The sequence below is a fragment of the Rhinatrema bivittatum genome, chromosome 2 (assembly GCF_901001135.1).
Source record: "Rhinatrema bivittatum chromosome 2, aRhiBiv1.1, whole genome shotgun sequence".
Classification (NCBI taxonomy): domain Eukaryota; kingdom Metazoa; phylum Chordata; class Amphibia; order Gymnophiona; family Rhinatrematidae; genus Rhinatrema; species Rhinatrema bivittatum.
The window spans coordinates 6,326,528-6,352,815 of record NC_042616.1 but is presented as its reverse complement, the minus strand read 5'-3'; the positions used below and the strand labels follow the sequence as shown (position 1 = coordinate 6,352,815).

Sequence of the window (26,288 nt, the reverse complement as noted above, 5' to 3'; positions counted from 1 at the left end):
TGATCTTGGTTAACCCTCTCCCAGTTCACTTTCCCTGTTAATATGTATTTTCAAGCCTTTTGTTCAAATGTAAACCGGTATGATGTCTCCACTAATACATGTATATAAAAGTTTCTAAATAAATAAATAAATAAATTTATCTTCCACCAGAGAGACATCCTTTTCGGTAGCTGCTCCAGCAGTCTGGAATCTTCTTCCACTTGAACTTCGAACCCTTGATAACTTGAAAAAAATTCAGGCATTCTTTGAAAGAATCTTTGTTTCATCGTGCTTTTGATACGTGTTAAATATAACTATATGCGTACTGAATTAAACACTTCTTCATTTAGAAGCCAATGACCATTGTTTAAAAGAGTAAGTTTGATCTTTGTGATGGTGAATATGAGTAATACTTGCAGATACTGACAAATGTCTTTAACCATTGTTTCTATGAAATTTATGGTATGTCTTTTTTTTTATGTGGTAAGTTTCAAAATTATTTTGTGTATGTTTTTACTGTGAATCACCTTGACCTTTTGTGAAAGGCGATCAATACATTTTAACAAAAATGTTTCATCTGACAATTCAACTCTCTTTGGAAGTGTAGTTAGCACTGAAGTAGTAGCCCCAGAGTCTAATAAAAAGGTATAAGGTTGCTTATTAATATATACTGTCAACATGGGGTCTTCTGCTCCTGCCCAAATTTGCACCATTCCTAGGAGTCATTGGGCAAACCCATTTCCTGCTCTATACCTCTGGATCTCGTTGGCAGGATCCCAATGAGGAAATCCTCCTTGTCTTCCTCTACCACCAGGTCTGTTATATGGGGGATTTCTGTCAGGATTAGCTCTGCATTCATTTGCGAAATGTCCAAATTTCCCACAATACCAACAATCTATGCCTGCTCGTCTATCAGATCCGATACCAGCTCCTTGTGAGGGACACCCATACATGCCTCTTCAACCTTTCCCTCTTCTACATCTTACCAGCCCTCTGCCATGGTATTATTTCCTCTAGGTGTAATCACTGCACCTATTAATTGATTCTGGGGATAGCACGCATTACACCCATCATGTCCATATCACATTCCTATCTGAACCGACTAACTCCTGCTGTCCTAGACACCTAATTTTTCTCTCCCTCTTTTCGTTTACTTAGCTCTTCTATCTGCATAGAATAGAATTTAGTTTGGATTTTAGCCAAATCTTCAGCTCCTTTTCCATTCTTTTTGACATACAGATCACTGTAATGACAGATATTGAGAAAATTTCTGGCCACATCTTACTTTCCAGTCCTACCATATGATCTAGCCTTTGCCATACTCCTTTTGGTAAAGTTTTCCGTAATTCTGGGTAAAACAAAGGTAACATACCAGGCTGATCAAATGGATGTTCCATTTGCTGAAACCATTCCTCCTGCACTGCTTGCACATGCAGCCTGTCAGATTTACCATCCCATACATGTGACATAAGGGTTAATAAATCTCTCTGAGTAGAGAAGCTTTGACGTAGGGCTTCTCAAAAATTGTGACGGAAGTGATTAAAAGATTGCCATCATATTCTGAATTACCTAATGTGATTTCCCTCATTCTAACTTGTCGAAACAATGTATCTACATCAACTCCAGGGGGTCGAGCTAATAATGCTTTGATATCTCCTAGGGCCAGGGTCAGTCCACTTGTTAATTTTTCAAACTCACGGATCCATGTACCTGCACCTGTCATTAGAGGTGGCAACTGCAGAATTATATTAGTTAAATCAGTGAATTGCCATGGAATATAGCGAGGAAGAACCTGACCCCGCTCTGAACTAAGAAGTGTTTACTAAAGAGTATGTTGGGGAGATACCCGTTCCAGAGAAGGTTTTCATGGGTAATGATTCAGATGGACTGAATCAAATCACGGTGAACCTAGAAGATGTGGTAGGCCTGATTGACAAACTGAAGAGTAGTAAATCACCTGGTCCGGATGATATACACCCCAGGGTTCTAAAGTTACTAAAAAATGAAATTTCAGACCTATTAGTAAAAATTCGTAACCTATCATTAAAATCATCCATTGTACCTGAAGACTGGAGGATTGCTAATGTAACCCCAATATTTAAAAAGGGCTCCAGGGGCGATCCGGGAAACTACAGACTGGTTAGCCTGACTTCAGTGCCAGGAGAAATAGTGGAAAGTGTTCTAAACATCAAAATCACAGAACATATAGAAAGACATGGTTTAATGGAACAAAGTCAGCATGGCTTTACCCAAGGCAAGTCTTGCCTCACAAATCTGCTTCACTTTTTTGAAGGAGTTAATAAACATGTGGATAAAGGTGAACCGATAGATGTAGTGTATTTGGATTTTCAGAAGGCGTTTGATAAATTCCTCATGAGAGGCTTCTAAAAAAGTAAAAAGTCATGGTATAGGTGGCGATGTCCTATCGTGGATTACAAACTGGCTAAAAGACAGAAAACAGAGAGTAGGATTAAATGGACAATTTTCTCAGTGGAAGGGAGTGGGCAGTGGAGTGCCTCAGGGATAAATGATCTGGAAAGAAATACGACGAGTGAGGTAATCAAATTGCAGATGATACAAAATTGTTCAGAGTAGTTAAATCACAAGCAGATTGTGATAAATTGCAAGATGACCTTGTGAGACTGGAAAATTGGGCATCGAAATGGCAGATGAAATTTAATGTGGATAAGTGCAAGGTGATGCATATAGGGAAAAATAACCCATTCTATAGTTACACAATGTTAGGTTCCATATTAGGTACTACCGCCCAAGAAATGAATCTAGGCGTCATAGTGAATAACACATTGAAATCGTCGGTTCAGTATGCTGTTGCAGTCAAAAAAGCAAACAGAATGTTGGGAATTATTAGGAAGAGAATGGTGAATAAAACGGAAAATCTCATAATGCCTCTGTATCGCTCCATGGTGGGACCCCATCTTGAATACTGTGTACAATGCTGGTCGCCGCATCTCAAAAAAGATATAATTGCGATGGAGAAGGTACAGGGAAGGGCGACCAAAATGATAAGGGGAATGGAACAGCTCCCCTAAGAGGAAAGACTAAAGAAGTTAGGACTTTTCAGCTTGGAGAACAGACGGCTGAGGGGCGATATGATAGAGGTGTTTAAAATCATGAGATCTAGAACGGGTATGTTATGAATGCCGCCCGCGGGGTTCCCCCCCCCCCCCGCGAGCAGACATACTCACCGCGTCAGCATCTTCACCGACGCAGCAGGACGCCGCCGTCGGCATGCCCACGCAGCCAGGAGGCCGCCTTCCTTCGTCTTCCGCTCCGCGGTCGGAGCCGGGGCCTGGGACCGCCCCCACCATCTTCCGGATCTTCGCGGTGTTTAGGCCACAGCCCCAGGCTCGAGTAGCGGCAGAAGCCGCCCCCGGGGCCTCCTGCAGCGGCTGGAGCCGCTGCCGACGTTAGGCTCCGCCTTCCTAGCTTCTTCTGCCTCTCTTCAGCGTCTGACGCTAGATGCTGTGCAGGCCGCTGTCTGCGGTCCTGCACAGCCCTGCTCTGCCTGCCTTAGACGCGCGGCCGCGTCTCTCTGCAGGAAGTGTCTGGGCCCCACCTAAATGACTACTTCCTGGCTCAGCCCTATAAAGGGCTGCTCCATTCTTCATGCCTTGCCTTGCATCGTGTTCCAGTCTTTGCTCTGGAGGCTCTGGCCTGCCAGAGACTTTGTAAGGTCTTCTCTTCTTCAAGGAGCTCCTTGTCTTGTTCCACATTTCATGTCTTCGCCTGAGGTCCATGTCCAGGTTTCTTCGCCTTCGTCCTGGTGTTCCTGCCTTCCTGATGTTCTTGCCTTCCCTCCGCCTCGTCCTCGCTCTGGAGCCTTCTGGTACCGGTAGGCCGGGGGTTCCCCAGATGTAGTTCCTGGGTGGACTAGGCTGCCGGTGGACGGTTGTCCTGTGCTCCTGAGCCGTGAAGCCTGCTGTGTGTTCCTGCGCTGTCCCGCTCCTGTCGTGGTCCGCGACCAGCCTTGGGGCTGTGTAGGGCGCGTAACGGACAGGGTGGTCCGTGACTCAGTCCCGCGGGTGGCCTGAGTAGCGCGCCCTGAGAGACAGTGCCAATGCCCATGCCTTGTGTCTTGCCTTGATGCCATGTGTCTTCGTCTGCCTTATCCAGCCATGTGTCTTGCCTCGGATGCCGTCCGCATCATCCCAGCCATGAATCCTCGTCTTGGATGCCGTCTGCATCAACCTCGTCAAGTGTCTTGTCTGCGATGCCATCTGCATCGATCCTGGTGTCTTGTATCCACAGCCCTAATGTCACGTCTTCTACCAAGTGTCTTCGTGCCATGTGATGCCGTCGCATCAACTTCAATGTTTCCTTGTCAAGGCCCGTCTGCCCTCAACCTCAGGCCAGGCCTGCTGCTCCATGCTGCTCGCAGCAGGTCCGAAAGGGCCCATAATGGTCGGAGGACCATTCACCTTCCAACATCCTCGGATGTTTGGCCATGGGAGCTTGCCGGCCTGGCAGAGGGTAGAGTGTCCAGCCACGCGGAGCCACCGTCAACCCTTGGTTCGGCCCGGGACGGCCTGGATCGGGCTGAGGCCCATGGGCACACGAAAACCACCCGATACATAACAGGGTAGATGTGAATCGGTTATTTAGCCTTTCAGATAATAGAAAGACTAAGGGGCACTCCATGAAGTTAGCAACTGGCACTTTTAAAACTAATCGGAGAAAGTTCATCTTCACTCAACGCACAATTAAACTCTGGAATTTATTGCCAGAGGATGTGGTTAGTTCAATTAGTATAGCTGTGTTTAAAAAAGGATTGGGTAAGTTCTTGCAGGAGAAGTCCATTACCTGCTATTAATTAAGTTGACTTAGAAAATAGCCACTGCTAGTACTAGAAACGGTAACATGGAATAGACTTAGTTTTTGGGTACTTGCCAGGTTCTTATGGCCTGGATTGGCCACTGTTGGAAACAGGATGCTGGGCTTGATGGACGCTTGGTCTGACCAAGTATGGCATGTTCTTATGCTCTTAGGGGTAGATTTTATAAAGTTGAGCACACGCGTACTTTTGTTCGTGCACCAGGCGCGAAGAGTACACGGGATTTCAATAGATATGCGCGTAGCCGCGCGTATCCATTAAAATCTAGGGTTGGCGCGCAGCCTGCCTCCATTCCCTCCGATTTCGGAGCAGCCTCAGAGGGAACTTTCCTTCCACCCCCCCCCCCCCCGCACCTTCCCCTCCCTAACCCCCCCTACCTTTGTTGCACAAGTTACGCCTGCCCGAGGCATGCGTAAATTTAGCGAGCCGGGCCAGCCATCGGCGCGCCATGGTCCGGTCTAGGGGCTGGTCCGGAGGCCGCAGCCACGCCCTCGGAACACCCCCAATGACGCGACACGCACCCGGAATGCCCCCGATGACGCGCCAGCTGTGACACGCTCCCCCAGAAAAATCCCGGGACTTACACGCGTCCAGGGGCTTTGCGCGCCGGAAGCCTATGCAAGATAGGCTCGGCGCGCGCAGGGGGGGTTTGGGGTAGGTTTTCGGGGGTTACGCGCGTAACCCTTTGAAAATCTACCCCTTATTATGTAGCTTTAGCTCCTGCTTGTTTTCCATATTTTTCCCATACCATAAAGGCAACATTCATATACTGATCATCCCAGGGGTCTACATAATAGTGACTATCTTCACTCTCAGAAACTATTTCCTTTGGTGTCTTTGTATGCAAGGTCTGGGCTAACATTAGAAGATCTCCGTTAGCATCCCTACAAGCTTTCTCCATATCTGCTCCTTCATGTATTATCACACACCCCTGAGTTTTACATTTCCTGGATGTCTGTTTTCTGGGACGGTCCTTTACTTGCCTGCTCTTTTTTCCCTTTTTCCATAAGCTTTTTTCCTCATCCCCCTCATCTGCAGAGCTACTGCTTCCTCCTTCCTCCTCTAAGCTTTCAGCTATCGGAAGCATAAAAACATTTTTTAACCTTTTTCTTAACTCATCTACAGTCAGTCCGGATTGAACAATGTTCGAAGGGTGCATTAACCCTTTAAGGATACAACTCACCTCCTGCCACCCTTTCTGTAATTCTAACGAAGGAGGGACAGATACATCTGCTGACTGGAGTGTCATGGGAGCTGCCACTGACGAACTGACTGAGATATTACAGAAGTACCCACTGCTGAAGTATTGCTAACCGGTAGTGGAGTCAAGGGCAGAGGGTCTAACTGCAGTGGCTTATAGCCTGGAGTTACATCTTTTGGATCTACATGTCCCAACTCAGAAGGGACAAGGTGTAGCGGAAAGTGAGCTAACTGGCTACAGGCATCCGGCAGAACTGGATACAAGCCTAGAAGGGTTAGAGTCAGGGAGCATGGAATAATTAACAGAAGCCATATCAGGGGCGTATGATGGGGGCAGTTTAATCCCATTCAGTATCCTTATGGACAGAATCTCTCTGCCTATACCATAAGTCAAAAACTTGCATATGTTTATCTAAACTCTGTCCTTTCTTTATATAACTAAGCAACTTCAACAACAGAGGGCTGCAGAGAGCCTTCATTTGGCCAAACAAAATCATGATGTCCTTTAGACTTTTTTCCTGATTGCTTGCACCACTTATGAAAATGTTGAATCTGTTTAACTTTAAGAGGGTTTGCTTCTAATACTAAATCTAAAGGAGTTTTCATATTATCCACTAGATGGCTCCCTTCCACCAGAATAGATAAAGTGACTTTACACAAAAGACAAAACGCAATCTGCCTTATCCCCTGCGCTTTTTTCCTCTTTTTTTTTTCTGTGATGAAGAAAACTATTAGGATAGAAAAGAATAGATGGAATCCCAAGATGTTAAACTCAAAAGAATTGAGTTCACAACATTCCATCTTTGAGAACCAATTAGAACACAAAGGGCTATGGCTTGGCCAAAAGGGACAGTGAAAAATAAAGGCAGAAGAAGAAACCAAAACTGATGCACAGTATCTGGTGTGCAATATTTGATATACAATATTTACCCACTATTCCCTTTACATGTGCAGTACAATCAATAAAACAATTAAAAATATAAAAAAGGATATACTCGCAGGTTGGTTATGTTGATTTGGTTAAATACTTACATACAGATCTGTCTTTCGCTTACCACTATGGCGTGAGTGCGTCTTTACGTCTTTGCTCTCTCTCTCCGGGTATAACTTCTCAGTCATCAAACATACAGAATACTTTATCTGGGTGACTTCCTTCGGACATAAGCCAATCTATGTCCGAGTACCAGTGTTGAATCTGAACCTGTCTACCAGATTCAGATGCAAGATTGCACAATGCACGGTGGCCTCAGCTGCTGCTGAGTCCTGCCACGGTCGCCAGATGTTATGCGCTAAATCACGCTTAAGGTGCTTATCTGCAGACACAAAGGTATTATACCAAAGTTTTTGGATAACCAATTTTTAATTTTTTTTTTTATATTGTATATCAATAAGCTCTACAGGCATCTTTGGGAGGAACGGAGGGACAGGCCCTCTCCGGCCAGACGCTCAGGAGAAGCTCTACCCTTTGTTTCTCTCCGTACATTAGTAAAGTCTTCGTTTTATAGATAACATAGACAGTCTCAATCCCTAAATTGCTTGACTCTTATGGGAGTCTCATGTACAAAGTTTATGTCAAAACAAGATGAATTAAACCTAAGTTACCCTGATCTCCCTCCCAAATTGAGGCCCACTTGACTAATGTTCACATCAATCTTCTGATAATCCTTTGTCCTGTCAGGTTTTCACTCTCAGGGAGGTTTCCAAGACTCTGGTTTCGCTGATACCACTTTAGTTGAAACGTTAATCCGTGAGATTCTATCCTTTTCCTTCTGCCTTTTTGTAACCCCATGACCTTCCATCATAAGTTTTTGACATCTCCTGCTGCTGTCCAGATGTCTCTTGTAGTTTCTCCAAATTAAGGTCAATAGAGCATTTAAGGCTCCTATGGCCAGAACTGCAAGCAGGCCAAGGCAGCAAAGGATTCTGGGTGAGTCATAGTCTTCATGTTGGTTTCAAACTCAGGCAAACATATCAAGATCTATAATTAAGATCAGTTCATATTTTTTTGCAGTTTAATTTTGATGCTGTTTCTTCTTTCAGGTTTTGGTGGGCTCTCTTTCTGTGGCCTCTAGCTTTAAAATGCAGGGATTTTCACTGAAACCTGCAGTACATTATTTATTTATTTATTTAAAGCTTTTCTATACCGGCATTCATGATACAATCATGCCGGTTTACAAATAACAGGGGGGTGCAATAACTTTGTTCTTTTAACCAGGGCAGAGGAAGTAAAAAGTTACAATATAACAAGATTGTTATATTATTATATCATTCTCATCCTCAGGGAGCCGTGTGCGTCCATCTCAGCCTCTATTTATTTTGCCATTAACGTCTGAGGACCATTTCCTGATTCAGTGGGTCCCTGAGCAGGTTCCTCAGGGCCTATAACTGTGGCAGGGATGTGACCTTCACCTGAAGATACTGCCCTGTCACTGCCACCATCATTACCTCCTGTGACGAGGCTGAGGACCTTTTTATCCTGGGCGATGCATGCATTTATCTTTTTCTCTCTTTTCATTCTTAAATAGTAATAGTGGCCTTGCTGACAGCTGCTTTAGATTTTGTATCAAATGAAAGTACTGAGCAAGGAATATCAACAGTCGCTCTGTTGCATTATTTTCTGTCCTTCAGCTGAGAATGGAGCACTTGGAGCCTTTCAATGTGTGGAGCTGAGTGAATTTCTTGTCACATTCAATACAGACAAATGCTAAGTCAGATTATGTGGAATAAGATCTCAGTCTCTCACATTCACTGCTAATGCCCTTCATAATACTTGAATAGTGCCAAAGAGAGCCTCCTTCTGGAGATCATAAGATGTTATATGTACAGGCAACATCTCCAGCTGTACCTAAAAATAAGTAATCAGGCAGTAGCACCCAATACATGTGGACCAGTTCTGTGTCCTTGTCCACCTTTTCTTGGTCTTCGATTCCTTCTTCCATTGGCACATAAGTATCTTTGATCTCTCCATATGATCCACAGGGGCGGATTTTCATACTCCGCGAATAGGCCTACTTTTGTTTGCGCTCCAGGCGCAAACAAAAGTACGCTGGATTTTAATAGATACGCGCGGAGCCGCGCGTATCTGCTAAAAACCTGGATCAGCGCGCGCAAGGCTATGGATTTTGTATAGCCGGCGCGCACCGAGCCGCGCAGCCTACCCCCGTTCCCTCCGAGGCCGCTCCGAAATCGGAGCGGCCTCGAAGGGAACTTTCCTTTGCCCTCCCCTCACCTTCCCCTACCTAATCCACCCGCCCGGCCCTGTCTAAACCCCCCCCTTACCTTTGTCGGGGGATTTACGCCTCCCGGAAGGAGGCGTAAATCCCCGCGCACCAGCGGGCCTGCTGCACGCAGGGACGCGACCTGGGGGCGGGTACGGAGGGCACGGCCACGCCCCCAGACCGCCCCGGGCCGTAGCCACACCCCGTACCCGCCCCCAAAACGCTGCCGACACGCCCCCGAAACGCCACAACGACCGGGCCCGCCCCCCGACACGCCCCCCTCGGAGAACCCCGGGACTTACGTGAGTCCCGGGGCTCTGCGCACGCCGGTAGGCCTATGTAAAATAGGCTTACCGGCGCGCAGGGCCCTGCTCGCCTAAATCCGCCCAGTTTTGGGCGGATTTAGGCGAGCAGGGCTCTGAAAATCCGCCCCACAGAGTATATACCTGCTACTCACACCTCCATCGGCAATGCTCTTCTTGTGGTTTTTTTTCCATTACCCACAATATCCGCTTTTCTGTCAGGATCAGGACCCCAGTGCTTTCCTAATTCAGCGATGTTATAATGTTTACACAACTTCTGAGGATGGGCCGGGCCAGCTTATTATGCCTTTCTGTATCCATGCCTTCTCACATCAGCACCTGACTTCCAGCAGCAGAACCATTTCTAGTTCTGTTTTACAGACTCTCATTCATTCATTCATTTATTTATTTGAAACTTTTATATACTGGCATTAGTAAGCATACATCATACCGGTTCACATTGTAACTAGAAGGCTGAAATTACAATCAACGGGGAGGGGAAACAGGGAGGAATATACATAGAGCAGGAGGGGTTGAAATTAAAGCATTAAAAAACTGTAACAGGCTATTTACAGGTCTATACATGGAGGCTTAAACAGGTTAATTACAGGAGTCTATATACAAATGGGTTCAAATTGGGTGAGGGCTGGTGGGGGGGGGGGGGTGAGGAATAGTCTGGGTAGGCTTGTCGGAAGAGCCATGTTTTGAGTTTTTTTCTGAACTTGTAGTAGCATGGTTCAAGCCTGAGCGTGGTGGGGAGGGCATTCCATTGTTTGGGGCCTGCGATGGATAGGGCGCGATCCCTAGTAGTGGAGAGGTGGGCTTTTTTTAAAGGGGGAATAGAGAGGGTGCCTTTGTTGACAGAACGAATGGGTCGTTCAGAGCGTATGGGACAGAAGGGTTCATCAAGCCAATTAGAGTTGTACGAGTGGATGGATTTGTGTACTATGGTTAGGATTTTAAAGAGGATACGGGATGTGATGGGGAGCCAGTGGAGTTCTTTGAGTATAGGGGTGATGTGGTCGGCTTTTCGTGAGTTGGTGATGACCCTGGCGATGGCATTTTGGAACATTTGTAAGGGTTTGGTGGTGGAGGAGGGTAGACCGAGGAGGAGGGCATTACAATAGTCAAGCTTTGAGGAAAGGGTAGCTTGGACGACTGTGCGGAAATCATGATAGTGGAGGAGGGGTCTGAGTTTCTTCAGAATACTGCGTTTGAAGAAACCTTCTTTGAGGATGGCGTTGATCTGTTTTTTTAGATTGAGTTGTTGATCAAGAATTACCCCAAGGTCTCTTACAGTAGGTTGGGACGTTATGGTATTGAATGCTGGGTCGTTGGAGATCAGGGGTTTAGGAGGGAGGTGAGGGGAGATGAGGAGCAGCTCTGTTTTGGAGGAGTTTAGAGCGAGGTGGATGTTGGTGAGGAAGTCATTTATGTTGGCAAGACATGTGTTCCAGAATGCAAGGGCATCTGAGAGAGAGTTGTGAATGGGTATGATGATTTGCACGTCGTCTGCATAGAGGTAGAATTTGAGGCCGAGGTCTGTAAGGAGCTGACATAGCGGTGTGAGGTATATATTGAAAAGGGTAGAGGAGAGGGAGGAGCCTTGGGGGACACCTTGAGACAGGGGATAGAATGTGGAATTGGCGTTTCCTATCTTGACTGAGAACTTTCTGTTAGATAAATAAGATTTAAACCATAGTAGGGCTAGGCCTGAGATGCCTATTTCTGTTAAGCGGTTGATGAGGTGGTTGTGATTGATGGTATCAAAGGCAGCTGAGATGTCGAGGAGGGCGAGGAGATAACAGTTGTCTTGGTCCATGCCTATAAGCAGGTGGTCCGTGAGGGAGAGCAGAAGGGTTTCGGTATTGAGGTACTTACGGAAGCCGTATTGGGCTGGGTGCAGTATATTATTGTTTTCAAGATATTCTGTAAGTTGGATGTTCACAATCTTTTCCATAATTTTGGAGAGGAAGGGCAGGTTAGAGATGGGGTGGAAGTTGGCAGGGTCTTTGGGGTCTAATGTAGGGTTTTTAAGGAGGGGCTTAACAATTGCTTGTTTGAGGGCATCTGGGACAGAGCCTGAGGAGAGGGAGGAATTTATGATGTCTGCAATAGGTTTGGAGATAGAATTAGGGATGGAGAGGAGGGATTTTGTGGGGATGGTGTCTGAAGGGTGAGATGCGGGTTTGAGTTTTCTGAGAATAGACTCCACTTCTTTAGAGGAAGTCAGGTCAAGGGTTTGGAAGGTGGGTGTAGTGGGGGAGGGTTGGGGGGGGGGGGGGGGAAAGGGGGGTTGAAGGAGATGGGTGTTGAAATCTGTGGAGGATGTTGGTGATTTTTGTGAGGAAGTATTGGGCGATTTCTTCGCTCTTGGCGGCGGCTTCATTTTCAGGGATGGCGGGCTGGGGGGACTTGGTGAGGTTGGCAACATAATTGAAGAGGGCTTTCGGGTTATAGATGTACTGGTGGATCTTGGAGGCATAGAAATCTCGTTTAGTTTTGAGGGTGGTTATTCTATAATGGTGAAGGGCGGATTTGTAGCTTGAGGCGAGTTGGGGTGAGGGGGCTTTATGCCAGATTCTCTCTCGCTGCCTCAGGGTATTTTTTAGGGATCTTAATTCTGTCTGTTGGATGCTAGACCACACTCACGACATGTAAATGGCTTCTCTCCAGTGTGGATTAACTGGTGGGATTTGAGACATTCTTTCCGAATGAAACTTTTACCACACTCACTACATGTAAACGGCTTCTCTCATTTGTCTATTGAACCAGGTTTTTTCTCTCCTGGCTGTGAACCATTCACTATCCTGTGCTGCAATTAATCTCTCATCTCTGTGTTTAAACTCGCCATTCCAGGACCATTCCTGTGTCAGTTTTTGAGCTGTGTGGGGGTTTTGAAGAAACTCTTTGTATTCCCCAACTATATTTGTGTTTTGGGGAATTCATTTTTCATGTCTACTGGTCTGATTCTTTGCAATGATTTTTCTATTGTTTTGCAAATTCCATTGCTTCTTTCCCCTCCTGTACTGGCACAGTCTCACTCTTCTATCAACTGTCCAGACTTAAGGATAGAGACCAATTTTGACCATTCAATTTTGTACTTTAGTACTGTTTGAGTATTTGTATCTGTAAGGCCCAAACCACCTTCAGCTGTTGGAAAATACAATCTCAGCATTCACTGAATCTTATAGGTTACTTGATTCTTAGACAGAAGTTGTATTGGTCTAGCATCCAACTCTTTAATATCTTTATCAGGCCATTCTACAATTCCAAAAACTATAGGAGAGTGTGTGAATTGCATGTGACACGTGAATTCTCTGGTAGCTTGAAAGTTCTTCCTTTGTTCTGAAGCTTTTACCATACAAAGTACAAAGACTTGGTTTCAATCCTAGGTAGACTAATGCCATATAAAAAATATCTTCTGATTTAAACTTCTACCACTGTCATATGTAAATGGTTTCTCTGATGATGATTGAAACTTCCTTTATGAATGAAAGCTTTACCACACTCACTACATGTAAATGGCTTCTCTCCAGTGTGGATTGACTGGTGGGATTTGAGACGTTCTTTACGACTGAAACTTTTGCCACACTCACGACATGTAAATGGCTTCTCTCCAGTGTGGATTAACTGGTGGGATTTGAGACATTCTTTCCGAATGAAACTTTTACCACACTCACTACATGTAAACGGCTTCTCTCCAGTGTGTACTCTCTGGTGACATTTGAAGTTTCCTTGACTACTGAACCTTTTACCACACTCACTACATGTAAATGGCTTCTCTCCAGTGTGGATTCTCTGGTGGGATTTGAGAACTTTTTTCAGACTGAAACTTTTTCCACACTCACTACATGTAAATGGCTTCTCTCCAGTGTGGATTCTATGATGGCGTTTGAAATCTACTTTGTGACTGAAACTTTTACCACACTCACTACATGTATAAGGCTTCTCTCCTGTGTGGATTCTCTGGTGACATTTGAAGTTTCCTTGACCACTGAAGCTTTTACCACACTCACTACATGTAAATGGCTTCTCTCCTGTGTGGATTCTCTGGTGGGATTTGAGATGTTCTTTCAGACTGAAACTTTTGCCACACTCACCACAAGTAAATGGCTTCTCTCCAGTGTGTATTCTCTGGTGACATTTGAAGTTTCCATGACCACTGAAGCTTTTACCACACTCACTACATGTAAATGGCTTCTCTCCTGTGTGGATTCTTTGGTGGGATTTGAGATGTTCTTTCAGACTGAAACTTTTGCCACACTCACTACATGTAAATGGCTTTCCTGTGTGGGTTCTCTGGTGGGATTTGAGATGTTCTTTCCGACTGAAACTTTTACCACACTCACTACATATAAATGGCTTCTCTCCAGTGTGTATTCTCTGGTGACATTTGAAGTTTCCTTGACCACTGAAGCTTTTACCACACTCACTACATGTAAATGGCTTCTCTCCTGTGTGGATTCTATGGTGGGATTTGAGAAGTTCTTTCAGATTGAAACTTTTGCCACACTCACTACATGTAAATGGCTTCTCTCCAGTGTGGATTCTATGATGGCGTTTGAAGCGTGCTTTGTCTCTGAAACTTTTACCACACTCACTACATGTAAATGGCTTCTCTCCTGTGTGGACACTCTGGTGCGATTTGAGATGTTCTTTCAGACTGAAACTTTTGCCACACTCACTACATGTAAATGGCTTCTCTCCAGTGTGGATTCTGTGGTGAAATTGGAGATGTCCTTTCAGCCTGAAACTTTTGCCACACTCACTACATGTAAATGGCTTCTCTCCAGTGTGTATTCTCTGGTGACATTTGAAGTTTCCCTGACCACTGAAGCTTTTACCACACTCACTACATGTAAATGGTTTCTCTCCTGTGTGGATTCTCTGGTGGGATTTGAGATGTCCTTTCAGACTGAAACTTTTGCCACACTCACTACAGGTAAATGGTTTCTCTCCTGTGTGGATTCTCTGGTGGATTTTCAGTTCTTCCCTTCTCTTAAAGCTTTTATGACACTCAGAACATGGAAACAGTCTCACTCCACTGTGGATTCTCTGGTGGGATTTGAGAAGTTGTTTCTGACTGAAACTTTTACTACAATCAGTACATGTAAATGGTTTCTCTCTTTTATGGATCCTCTGGTGAATTCGGAGTCCCCTCTCTGTCTCAAAACTTTTCTCACACTCAGAACATGGAAATGGTTTAACTCCAGTATGGATTATCTGGTGGCGTTTTAAGGTTCCTATCTCACTGAAACGTTTACCACACTCACTAGATCTAAATGGTTTCACTCCAGTGTGGATTCTCTGGTGGGTGACAAGGTTGCGTTTCTCTATGAAGTTTTGACCACACTCAATAGATATAAATTGGCTTTCTATCTGCTGGATTTTCTTCTCTTGTTGGACGTCTGCCTTCTCACGGAGGCTTTTTTCAGACTGAATACAAGACAATGCTCTCTGCCCAGTAAGTTTTTTTCTGTTTCCTGAAAAGACTTTCATATCACAAAAACTTTCGCTGCATTCATTATTTGAAATTGCTCTCTCTCCTGGTTGGAATTTTAGTTGTTCTATGACGTTTTCTCTTTGATTGACGTTTCTGTCACTACCAGCACACGTGAATACTTTTTCTTCTGTCTGTGTGTTTGGGTTTATTAAGTCTTGCTTGTGAATGATGTTTTCTCCACTTTCAGAACATGAAAATACTCTCTCTTCTGTCTCCATTTTCTGGTGATTTAATAAAGAGAACTCAGAGCTGCAAGATTCCACGTCTTGAGGGCAATGAAATGATTTCTTACTTATGTGTGTTCTTTGGTGTATTACTAAGGATTCCCTGCTAGAGAAATTTTTCTTACATTCAAAATAAGTGAAGTGTTCCCTTGAGTGTGACTTATCTGGGGTAATTTCAGGGTTAATTTATGTTTGAAGTATTTTCCACACTGAGAGCATGGAAAAGGCTTTGCTTCTTTGTGGGTTCTTTGGTGTGATACAAAATGACATTTCCTATGAAAGCTTTTTCCACAGGTGTCACAGTGTAAGGATTTCTTCCCTTCCTCCTCTCTCTGGTTCAGGTAAGAAGTCGTTTGATCACTGTTAGTACTTTGGAAGGGTCTCTCTGCTCTCAGGTGTGTCTTGTGCTCAGGGATGTCTGTGACCTCCCTGTCACTTCCCACACATGCAGTGAGTGTCCTGCAGGGTTTCGCTGCTTCTTCTCCAAATCCTGATGACTTTGGCAAGTGCCTTCCCCCTCAGCTCTCTAGGAAAGATTGTCACAGACATTTCTTGATTGTCTCTGTGTAAGTGCCAGTACTATAGTGTGTTCTTCTCGATTCACCTTCCTCTTCTCTTCTTGTATGACCTCATTGTCTGCTGGATAAAAAAAAGAAGGAATTAATCATGTATCAGGGTCAATGGTGGAAAGCTATCAATGACCTGGGATCAGACTTTCCGAAGGATCACACAATGACTGCATGGGATCTCTGATATTAGAGAATGGAGAAATTACTTACCTGATAATTTCGTTTTCCTTAGTGTAGACAGATGGACTCAGGACCAGTGGGTTATGTGCTCTTCTGCTAGCAGGTGAGAGTCAGATTTCAAAGCTGACGTCACTCTAGATATACCCCTGTAGTAACCTCAGGTCTTCAGGATTCTCTTCGAAAAGCCACTGTGGATCTATCTTGCTTAAATAACTTGATTAAACTTATTAAACTTGATTGGATTGATTCAACTGATTCCAAAAATTGGAGACCGCCAGTGCACTCAATCAATTAACGCCAACACCGGACAAACTGTGGGTGTCTTGAACTAGGAGTAGGCAACAGATTACCCGTATTTGCTTAGTCTCGAGGTTTGATTTCTGAGGTCCTCCTTCTCTGGGGCAGCCATGGGTGGGATGCTGAGTCCATCTGTCTACACTATGGAAAACGAAATTATCAGGAAAGTAATTTCTCCATTTCCTAGCGTGTAGCCAGATGGACTCTGGACCAGTGGGATGTACAAAAGCTACTCCCGGACAGAGCGGGAGGCTGCCCGTGGCCCACTTAGTACTGCCGTTGCGAAGGCTGCATCTTCTCGGGCCTGAACATCCAGGCGATAAAACCTGGAGAAGGTATGTAGTGAGGACCACGTCACTGCCCGATAGATCTCGGCAGGCGACAGCAGCTTGGTTTCTGCCCAGGAAACTGCTTGGGCCCTAGTCGAATGAGCCTTAACCAATAAGAGTAAAGGCCTTCCTGCTTCTGTGTAAGCTGCCTTGATTACTTCCTTCATCCAGTGAGCTAAGGTCGCCTGCGAGGCAGCTTCTTCTTGTTTCTTCCCAATGTGGAGAACGAACAAGTGATCCGTTTTGTGGACCTGTTCCGATCTTTTCAAGTTTCGCACCAGTGAGCCTTCCGAGTCCTTATGTTCATCCGGAGATGGTAGCGAAATGGCTTGGTTCAGATGAAACTCGGAAACCACTTTCAGTAGGAAAGAGGAGACAGTGCTTAGCTGTATGTTTCCAGGAATGAACCTGAGGAACGGTTCCCGACAGGCTAGTGCCTGTAGTTCAGATGTACTACGAGCTGAACATATTTCCACTAGGACTACCGTCTTCAGTGTTACGAGGCGTAACAGACTGCATGTGGGTCTGAAGGAAGTTCCTGCTAGGATGTCTAATACCAAATTGAGGTTCCATAGGGGCACCGGCCACTTTACGGGTGGACGAAGTTGATTAACCCCTTTTAGGAAACAGGTCAAATCCAGATGAGCTGATAGACAGATTCCATTCACTTTGGCTCTGAAGCAAGAGATGGCTGCTACTTGGACCTTGAGGAAGTTGAGAGACAACCCCTTCATCATCCCTTCCTATAGGAATTCCAGAACCATGGGGATCTTGGCCGTCCGCGGGGATATCCTGCGGTCCCCGCAACAGGCTTCACATATCCTCCATATTCGCATATCCTCCATATCCGTATATTCCCCGTAGCTCACAAAAAACTTAAATTTTCCTCCCACTCCCTAAACTTACCACCTCCTTTCGAGACCAACCTATTCAAATAAAAAAATCTCCAAATACTTCTCCTCTACGCCCCCCCAGGTTGCTTACAGCACAACCTTTCCCCACTGATCGAATCCATCACAACCCACATCAACTTACAAGAGCCCGCCATCATACTAGGAGACTTCAATCTCCGTATAGACACCCACCCCCTATCAAAAAAACCAACCCCGCATCCCACCCCTTAGATCCCATCCCCATCAAAACTCTAAAACTCATCAGAGAGATTATTGTCAAACCAATAACCTACATCATCAACCTATCACTCGAACAAGGAATCTTCCCAGACAAGCTCAAAAACGCCATCATCAAACCAATCATCAAAAAACCTCAACTCGACAAAACCGACCCAGCAAACTACAGACCTGTCTCCAACCTCCCATTCTTAGCAAAAATTATCGAAAAAACAGTCAACAATCAACTTACAGATCACCTTGACGCCCATAATGTTCTCAGCCAACACAGCATGGTTTCAGAAAATTCTTCAGCACCGAAACCCTCCTCCTCTCTCTAACCGATACCATCCTCAGAGGACGCGACAAAGGCCAATCTTTCCTCCTGATACTCCTTGATATATCAGCTGCCTTTGACACCATCAATCACAGAACACTCCTCACCAGACTTAAAGAAATTGGGCTACGAGACACTACAATCAAATGGTTCAAGTCCTACCTCTCAAACAGATCCTACATCGTCAAGACTAACTCATCTGAATCCACCCAAGCGCCCCTCACACATGGTGTCCCTCAAGGATCCTCCCTATCCTCAACCCTTCAACATTTACCTCCTCCCACTATGCAAATACCTCTCAGATGCAAACCTCACCTACTTCATCTATGCTGACGACATACAAATATTACTCCCCATAAGCAAGTCCATTGAACACACCATGGAAAGATGGAACAAACTCAGCTCAAAATTATCCCACCTGCTATCTCAACTATCACTCTGCCTCAACCAAGTCAAAACAGAAATCCTTCACATCCACGATGACCGTCCCTCTTCTCCCCTCAATTGCACCCCCTCAAACAACTCAGGAAGCTCAAACAACCCGGGGGTCCCAAACATCTCAAGAATCTCACTCACACCCTCCACAAGAAACCTAGGCGTAACAATCGACAGCCAACTTAACCTTAAACGCCACATCTCCAATACGATTAAAGATGGATTCCTTCAAGCTTCAAACACTGAAAAAACTCAAACCCCTTCTCCAAGCGCATGATTTCCGAACAGTCCTTCAATCAATTATTTTCTCAAAACTCGACTACTGCAACTCCCTCCTCCTTGGCCTCCCAGAAATCCACATCAAACCGCTCCAAGTTCTTCAAAACGCCGCCGCCAGAATCATCACTAACAGCAGAAAATCCTCCCACATCACACCCACCCTCAAAGAACTCCACTGGCTGCCCATCACACAAAGAATCCAATATAAAATCCCCACCCTCATACACAAAAAAATAAACAACAACAAAATGAACTGGCTAAACACCGCAATACTCCCATACCCCACACAAAGAATTCTCAGGTTTACCAACACTGGCCTTCTCTCCGTCCCCAATCTCAAAACTGCACACTTCAACGCAACCCGCAAACGAGCCATATCAATAGCAGGCCCTACCCTATGGAACTCCCTCCCCCCCCCAGCTCAGAAATGAACCCTCATCGCAAGTCTTTAAAAAACATCTCAAAACATGGCTGTTTATAAAAGCCTTCCCTCCAGACCCTTAACCTGCCCGATCGCATCACACTCTGGCCACATCGCAATCCCCTGCATGCATTCCGCCCTCCCTGACCCAACCACACACCCTATTCCCCCCCCCCAACCCTCTCCCCCCACCCACCCCATGCCTCCCTTCAATCAATCCTGATACCTAAATTATATTGTCACCAAGTCTTAATGTATATATGTTATATGCTATAATCTTATTTTTATTTTTCCATGTATATTTGTTATACTCGTTACCATGTTATAATGTAAAATAGGGCGGACCCCGCCCTTTTTCTGTTCCCTGTAAACCGATGTGTTATCTCGATCGAATGTCAGTATATAAAAGAAAATAAATAAATAAATAAAATATGACAGAGGGGGTTGAGAACTTGCGTGCAGCAGAGCAGGGTGTTAATCATGACCTTCGAGTAACCAGAACTGAGATGGATCTTCGTGAAGAATCGGTCCCTGCTGGAGAAGGTCCCTGTGTGGGGTAGACACAGAGGGTTCCCCTGCCAGGAGTCTTTGCATGTCCACGTACCATGGGCGTCTTGGCCAATCTGGGGCCAGTAGTAGAACTAGTCCCCTATCGTGTTCTATCTTGTGGATGACCTTACCCAATACTGGCTATGGAGGGAAGGCATACAGTAAGTCTTCCTTTGGACGAGAGCATCAATCCCTTGGGAGTGTGGCTCTCGTCTGTGGCTGAAAAACCTTAGGACTTGGGCACTGAGAGAGGTGGCTAGTAGGTCCATGGTTGGGAGGCCCCAGTGATTTACTATCAGTTGGAAGGCTGTGATCGACAGCGTCCATTCCCCCAGGTCCAGGCTCTCTCTGCTGAGGAAGTCTGCTGAGACGTTGTCTTATCCTGCGATGTGGGAGGCCGAGATTCCCTGTAGATTTATCTCTGCCCATGCCATAAGCAGGTCTATCTCTAGAGATACCTCCTGGCTCCTGGTTCCTCCCTAGCGGTTGATGTAGGCAACCATTGTCGCGTTGTCCAACATTACTCGAATCGCTTTGCCTCGGAGTCTGTGGCTGAATCGCAGGCACGCTAGTCTGACTACTCGAGCTTCCAGGCTGTTTATGTTCCATCCTGCCACTTCCTTGTTCCATTGTCCCTGGACCGTCAGTTCCTGACAATGGGCTCCCCATCCTCGTAGGCTCGCATCCGTGGTGAACACAATCCAATTCGGTGGGGATAGACTTACTCATCTGATTAGGTGGTCTTCCTGTAACCACCACTGAAGCTGAGAACGTACCTCTGCTGGTAGGAGGTGGTGAATTGAGTACTCCTGGGATAGTGGGTTCCAGCATGACAGTAAGGAGCGTTGGAGTGGTCGCATGTGGGCCCTTGCCCATGGCATGACTTCCAGGGTTGACGCCATGAGCCCGAGGACTTGAAGATAGTCCCATACCTTGGATCGTACGTTGGTCATCAATCGTCGTAATTGTTGTATCAGTTTCTTTCTAGGTACTCTAGAGACTGCGAGGGCTGTAGACTGCTCTTGACTGTGTTCACTACCCAGCCGAGTTTCTGCAGTAGGCTCTTGACTCTGCTGGTCAACTGCTGGCTCTCGTCCGGAGACTTTGCTCTGATCAGCCAGTCGTCCATGTAAGGGTGCACCAATATATTACCCCAATATAGACTGGGGTGCACCAATATATTACCCCAATATAGACTGGGTAAATGTATCATCGGGTCACGCTAGAGAGATAACGTTCCTGGATGGAATAAATGATAACTTTATGGAGCAATTGGTTCAGGAACCGACGAGAGAGGGAGCAATTTTAGATCTAATTCTCAGTGGAGCACAGGACTTGGTGAGAGAGGTAACGGTGGTGGGGCCGCTTGGCAATAGTGATCATAATATGATCAAATTTGATTTAATGACTGGAAAAGGAACAGTGTGCAAATCCAAGGCTCTCGTGCTAAACTTTCAAAAGGGAAACTTTGATAAAATGAGAAAAATTGTTCAAAAAAAACTGAAAGGAGCAGCTACAAAAGTAAAAAATGTCCAAGAGGCGTGGTCATTGTTAAAAAATACCATTCTAGAAGCACAGTCCAGATGTATTCCACACATTAAGAAAGGTGGAAAGAAGGCAAAACGATTACCGGCATGGTTAAAAGGGGAGATGAAAGAAGCTATTTTAGCCAAAAGATCTTCATTCAAAAATTGGAAGAAGGATCCAACAGAAGAAAATAGGATAAAGCATAAACATTGGCAAGTTAAATGTAAGACATTGATAAGACAGGCTAAGAGAGAATTTGAAAAGAAGTTGGCTGTAGAAGCAAAAACTCACAGTAAAAACTTTTTAAAATATATCTGAAGCAGAAAGCCTGTGAGTCAGTTGGACCGTTAGATGATCGAGGGGTTAAAGGGGCACTTAGAGAAGATAAGGCCATCGCGGAAAGATTAAATGATTTCTTTGCTTCGGTGTTTACTGAAGAGGATGTTGGGGAGGTACCCGTAATGGAGAAGGTTTTCATGGGTAATGATTCAGATGGACTGAATCAAATCACGGTGAACCTAGAAGATGTGGTAGGCCTGATTGACAACTGAAGAGTAGTAAATCACCTGGACCGGATGGTATACACCCCAGAGTTCTGAAGGAACTAAAAAATGAAATTTCAGACCTATTAGTAAAAATTTGTAACTTATCATTAAAATCATCCATAGTACCTGAAGACTGGAGGATAGCAAATGTAACCCCAATATTTAAAAAGGGCTCCAGGGGCGATCCAGGAAACTACAGACCGGTTAGCCTGACTTCAGTGCCAGGAAAAATAGTGGAAAGTGTTCTAAACATCAAAATTACAGAACATATAGAAAGACATGGTTTAATGGAACAAAGTCAGCATGGCTTTACCCAGGGCAAGTCTTGCCTCAGAAATCTGCTTCACTTTTTTGAAGGAGTTAATAAACATGTGGATAAAGGTGAACCGGTAGATATAGTATTACTTGGATTTTCAGAAGGCATTCGACAAAGTTCCTCATGAGAGGCTTCTAGGAAAAGTAAAAAGTCATGGGATAGGTGGCGATGTCCTTTCGTGGATTGCAAACTGGCTAAAAGACAGGAAACAGAGAGTAGGATTAAATGGGCAATTTTCTCAGTGGAAGGGAGCAGACAGTGGAGTGCCTCAGGGATCTGTATTGGGACCCTTACTGTTCAATATATTTATAAATGATCTGGAAAGAAATATGACGAGTGAGAATCAAATTTGCAGATGACACAAAATTGTTCAGAGTAGTTAAATCACAAGCAGATTGTGATAAATTGCAGGAAGACCTTGTGAGACTAGAAAATTGGGCATCCAAATGGCAGATGAAATTTAATGTGGATAAGTGCAAGGTGATGCATATAGGGAAAAATAACCCATGCTATAATTACACAATGTTGGGTTCCATATTAGGTGCTACAACCCAAGAAAGAGATCTAGGTGTCATAGTGGTTAACACATTGAAATCGTCGGTACAGTGTGCTGCGGCAGTCAAAAAAGCAAACAATGTTGGGAATTATTAGAAAAGGAATGGTGAATAAAACGGAAAATGTCATAATGCCTCTGTATCTCTCCATGGTGCGACCGCACCTTGAATACTGTATACAATTCTGGTCGCCGCATCTCAAAAAAGATATAATTGCGATGGAGAAGGTACAAAGAAGGACTACCAAAATGATAAGGGGAATGGAACAACTCCCCTATGAGGAAAGACTAAAGAGGTTAGGACTTTTCAGCTTGGAGAAGAGACGACTGAGGGGGGATATGATAGAGGTGTTTAAAATCTTGAGAGGTCTAGAACGGGTAGATGTGAATCGGTTATTTACTCTTTCGGATAGTAGAAGGACTAGGGGGCACTCCATGAAGTTAGCATGGGGCACATTTAAAACTAATCGGATAAGTTCTTTTTTACTCAACGCACAATTAAACTCTGGAATTTGTTGCCAGAGAATGTGGTTAGTGCAGTAAGTATAGCTGTGTTTAAAAAAGGATTGGATAAGTTCTTGGAGGAGAAGTCCATTACCTGCTATTAAGTTCACTTAGGGGTAGATTTTCAGACTGCGCGAATAGGCGTACTTTTGCTGGCGCATCAGGCGCAAGCAAAAGTACGCTGGATTTTAGTAGATACGTGCGGAGCCGCGCGTATCCGCTAAAATCCGGGATCAGCGCGCGCAAGGCTATGGATTCTGTATAGCCGTCGCGCGCCGAGCCGCGCAGCCTACCTCCGTTCCCTCCGAGGCCGCTCCGAAATCGGAGCGGCCTCGGAGGGAACTTTCTTTTGCCCTCCCCTTCCCCTCCCTTACCCACCCACCCGGCCCTGTCTAAACCCCATCCTTACCTTTGTCGGGGGATTTACGCCTCCCAGAGGGAGGCGTAAATCCCCGCACACCGGGCGGGTACGGAGGGCGGGGCCATGCCCCCGGACCGCCCCGGGCCATAACCACGCCCCGGACCTGCCCCCAAAACGCCGTGACGACCGGGCCCGCCCCCGATGTCCCCCTCGGATATTGAGCTGGCGGAGACTACGAGCTTCCTTCGAATTCTTCAAGTCATCCGTCGATGGTAGCAAGATGGTTTGGTTAAGATGGAAGTGTGATACCACTTTGGGAAGGAACGAGGGGACCGTGCATAGCAGGACAGTGCTTGTAGTTCTGAAATGCGGCGGGCTGAGCAGACTGCCACCAGGAATGCTGTCTTTAAAGTTAACAGATGGAGGGACAGACCTCGGAGGGGTCTGAAGGAGGTTCCTGCTAGGAAATCCAAAACCAGGTTGAGATTCCACAGAGGTACCAGCCACTTTAGTGGTGGGCGGATGTGTTTGACTCCTCTCAGGAAGCGTGACACGTACAGGTGAGAAGCTATGCTGTCGCCCTCGCTCCTGAGGCCGTAGCATGCCAGAGTGGCAACCTGTACCTTGATGGAGTTGAGGGACAGTCCCTTATGTAGCCCGTTCTGTAAGAATTCCAGGACCACGGGAACTTTAATTGAGCGTGGCTTGATGTCGTGCTCTTCGCACCAGGCTTCAAAAACTCTCCAAATCCTTATGTACGTTAGAGATGTGGAGAACTTGCGTGCTCGGAGTAGGGTGTCGATTACAGCCCCCGAGTATCCGCTCTTTCTCAGGCGAGCCTTCTCAATGGCCAGGCCGTAAGAGAGAATTGAGCTGGGTCCTCGTGGAGGATCGGTCCCTTCTTGGAGCAGGTCTCTGTGTGGAGGCAGTGGTAGGGGGTTCCCTGCCAGTAGTCTTCTCATGTCGGCGTACCACGGTTTTCTTGGCCAGTTCGGGGCCATCAGAAGAACTAGTCCTCTATGTAGCTATATCTTGTGAATGATTGCGCCCAATAGGGGCCACGGTGGGAAGGCGTATAATAGGGTCCCCTGTGGCCAGGTCTGTACCAGGGCATCGATCCCCTGGGATTGAGGTTCCCGCCTGCGGCTGAAGTACCTGGGTACTTGGGTGTTGGACCGGTTTGCCAGAAGGTTCATATCTGGTGTCCCCCACTGGTTCACTATCATTTGGAACACTGCGGACGACAGCTTCCATTCTCCTGGGTCTAGGCTTTCCCTGCTGAGGTAGTCCGCCGTGATGTTGTCTTTCCCGGCAATGTGGACGGTCGAGATCTCCTGGAGGTTTACTTTCGCCCACGTCATTAGGGAGTCTATTTCCAGAGACACCTGTTGGCTTCTGGTTCCCCCCTGCCGGTTGATGTAGGCCGCTGTTGTGGCATTGTCTGACATTACTCTGACCGCTTTGTCTCGGAGTCTGTGAGCGAATCGTAGGCAGGCTAGTCTGACTGCCCGGGCTTCTAGGCGGTTGATGTTCCATCCCGACTCTTCTGCGTTCCACTGCCCTTGGGCGGTTAATTCCTCGCAGTGTGCTCCCCATCCTCGTAGGCTGGCGCCTGTGGAGAGCAGGGTCCAGGTTGGGGAGGATAATCTTGTTCCCTGGCTCAGGTGGCTGGCCAGTAGCCACCACCGTAGCTGGGTCCGAACTCTGCCCGGGAGTGATAGATGTACGGCGTAGTTCTGAGACAATGGATTCCATCGTGATAGAAGTGAGTGCTGCAGGGGTCTCATGTGAGCTTGTGCCCATGGTACTACTTCCAGTGTGGATGCCATCAGACTGAGGACTTGTAGGTAATCCCATGCTGTGGGGCGAGGTTCGCTCAACAGGGTTTGTAACCAGTTCCACAATTAAGAACATAAGAACATAAGAAAATGCCATACTGGGTCAGACCAAGGGTCCATCAAGCCCAGCATCCTGTTTTCAACAATGGCCAATCCAGGCCATAAGAACCTGGCAAGTACCCAAAAACTAACAGGTCTATCCAGTAAAGTGCGGCCACGTTTACCCTGCTCCTAACCCGCGTTCTACTCACTTTCCGGCCGCGTTAGCACTTCCCGCGATCCCCAATCCCCTTTAACCTACTCCTACCGCATCCTCAAATCCCCGGGCAACCCCTTCCGCACGCGGCATGTATATTGCATGTAAATGAGCGAATTAGCTATTCCCTACCATCCAGTAACGCACGCCCCGACTATCCCTTTTTTACCCTGCCGTTTTGCTGTGCGTTTAACCTGCTAACTTACCGCCTACCCCTACCCCTGCGTTAGAGGCAGGGGTAAGGGTAGGCGGCAAATTTCCCCCAGCCCCCGCTCTCCTGCCCTGACCGCGTCCATGGGTGCTGGTCTCCGGGGCAGCCCCAGTCCTCTCCCCTCCTCCCGAAGCAAAAAAAAAAAAAGCGAAAAAAAAAGTTGCAAGAGAGAGAGGGGAGAGGACGGGCAATCCTACGCTCAGGATTGCCAGTCCCCCCTCCCCTCCTCCCGAAGCAGGGCGCGAAAAGCAGCCTTGCTCCGGGAGGAGGGGAGCTTACATTAGCAAGCTATTTACATACAGGATCGAGCGGTAGGTGAGCTGCACTGTGGTGCGGCAACCGCGGGTGCACCGGGCACTAACGCAGCTCTTCCTACCGCTCGGTACTGGAT

General features: G+C 46.2%; 1 protein-coding gene across 5 annotated transcripts in view; it reads right to left on the bottom strand.

Moving 5' to 3' along the window:
- Positions 1-11,828: 11,828 nt before the first annotated feature.
- The window catches only part of LOC115083457 (oocyte zinc finger protein XlCOF6-like), a 41,858-nt gene continuing 27,398 nt past the window's right edge, over positions 11,829-26,288 (bottom strand). For 2 of the 5 annotated variants that reach the window (XM_029587283.1, XM_029587285.1), the window contains exon 2: positions 11,833-15,920. In XM_029587283.1, the coding sequence (XP_029443143.1) occupies positions 12,981-15,275 (2,295 nt within the window). In that variant the 5' untranslated portion in view covers positions 15,276-15,920 and the 3' untranslated portion in view covers positions 11,833-12,980. Of the gene's footprint in view, positions 15,921-26,288 lie in introns of all 5 variants that reach the window. The other 3 variants (XM_029587284.1, XM_029587286.1, XM_029587287.1) reach the window with 2 other exon arrangements.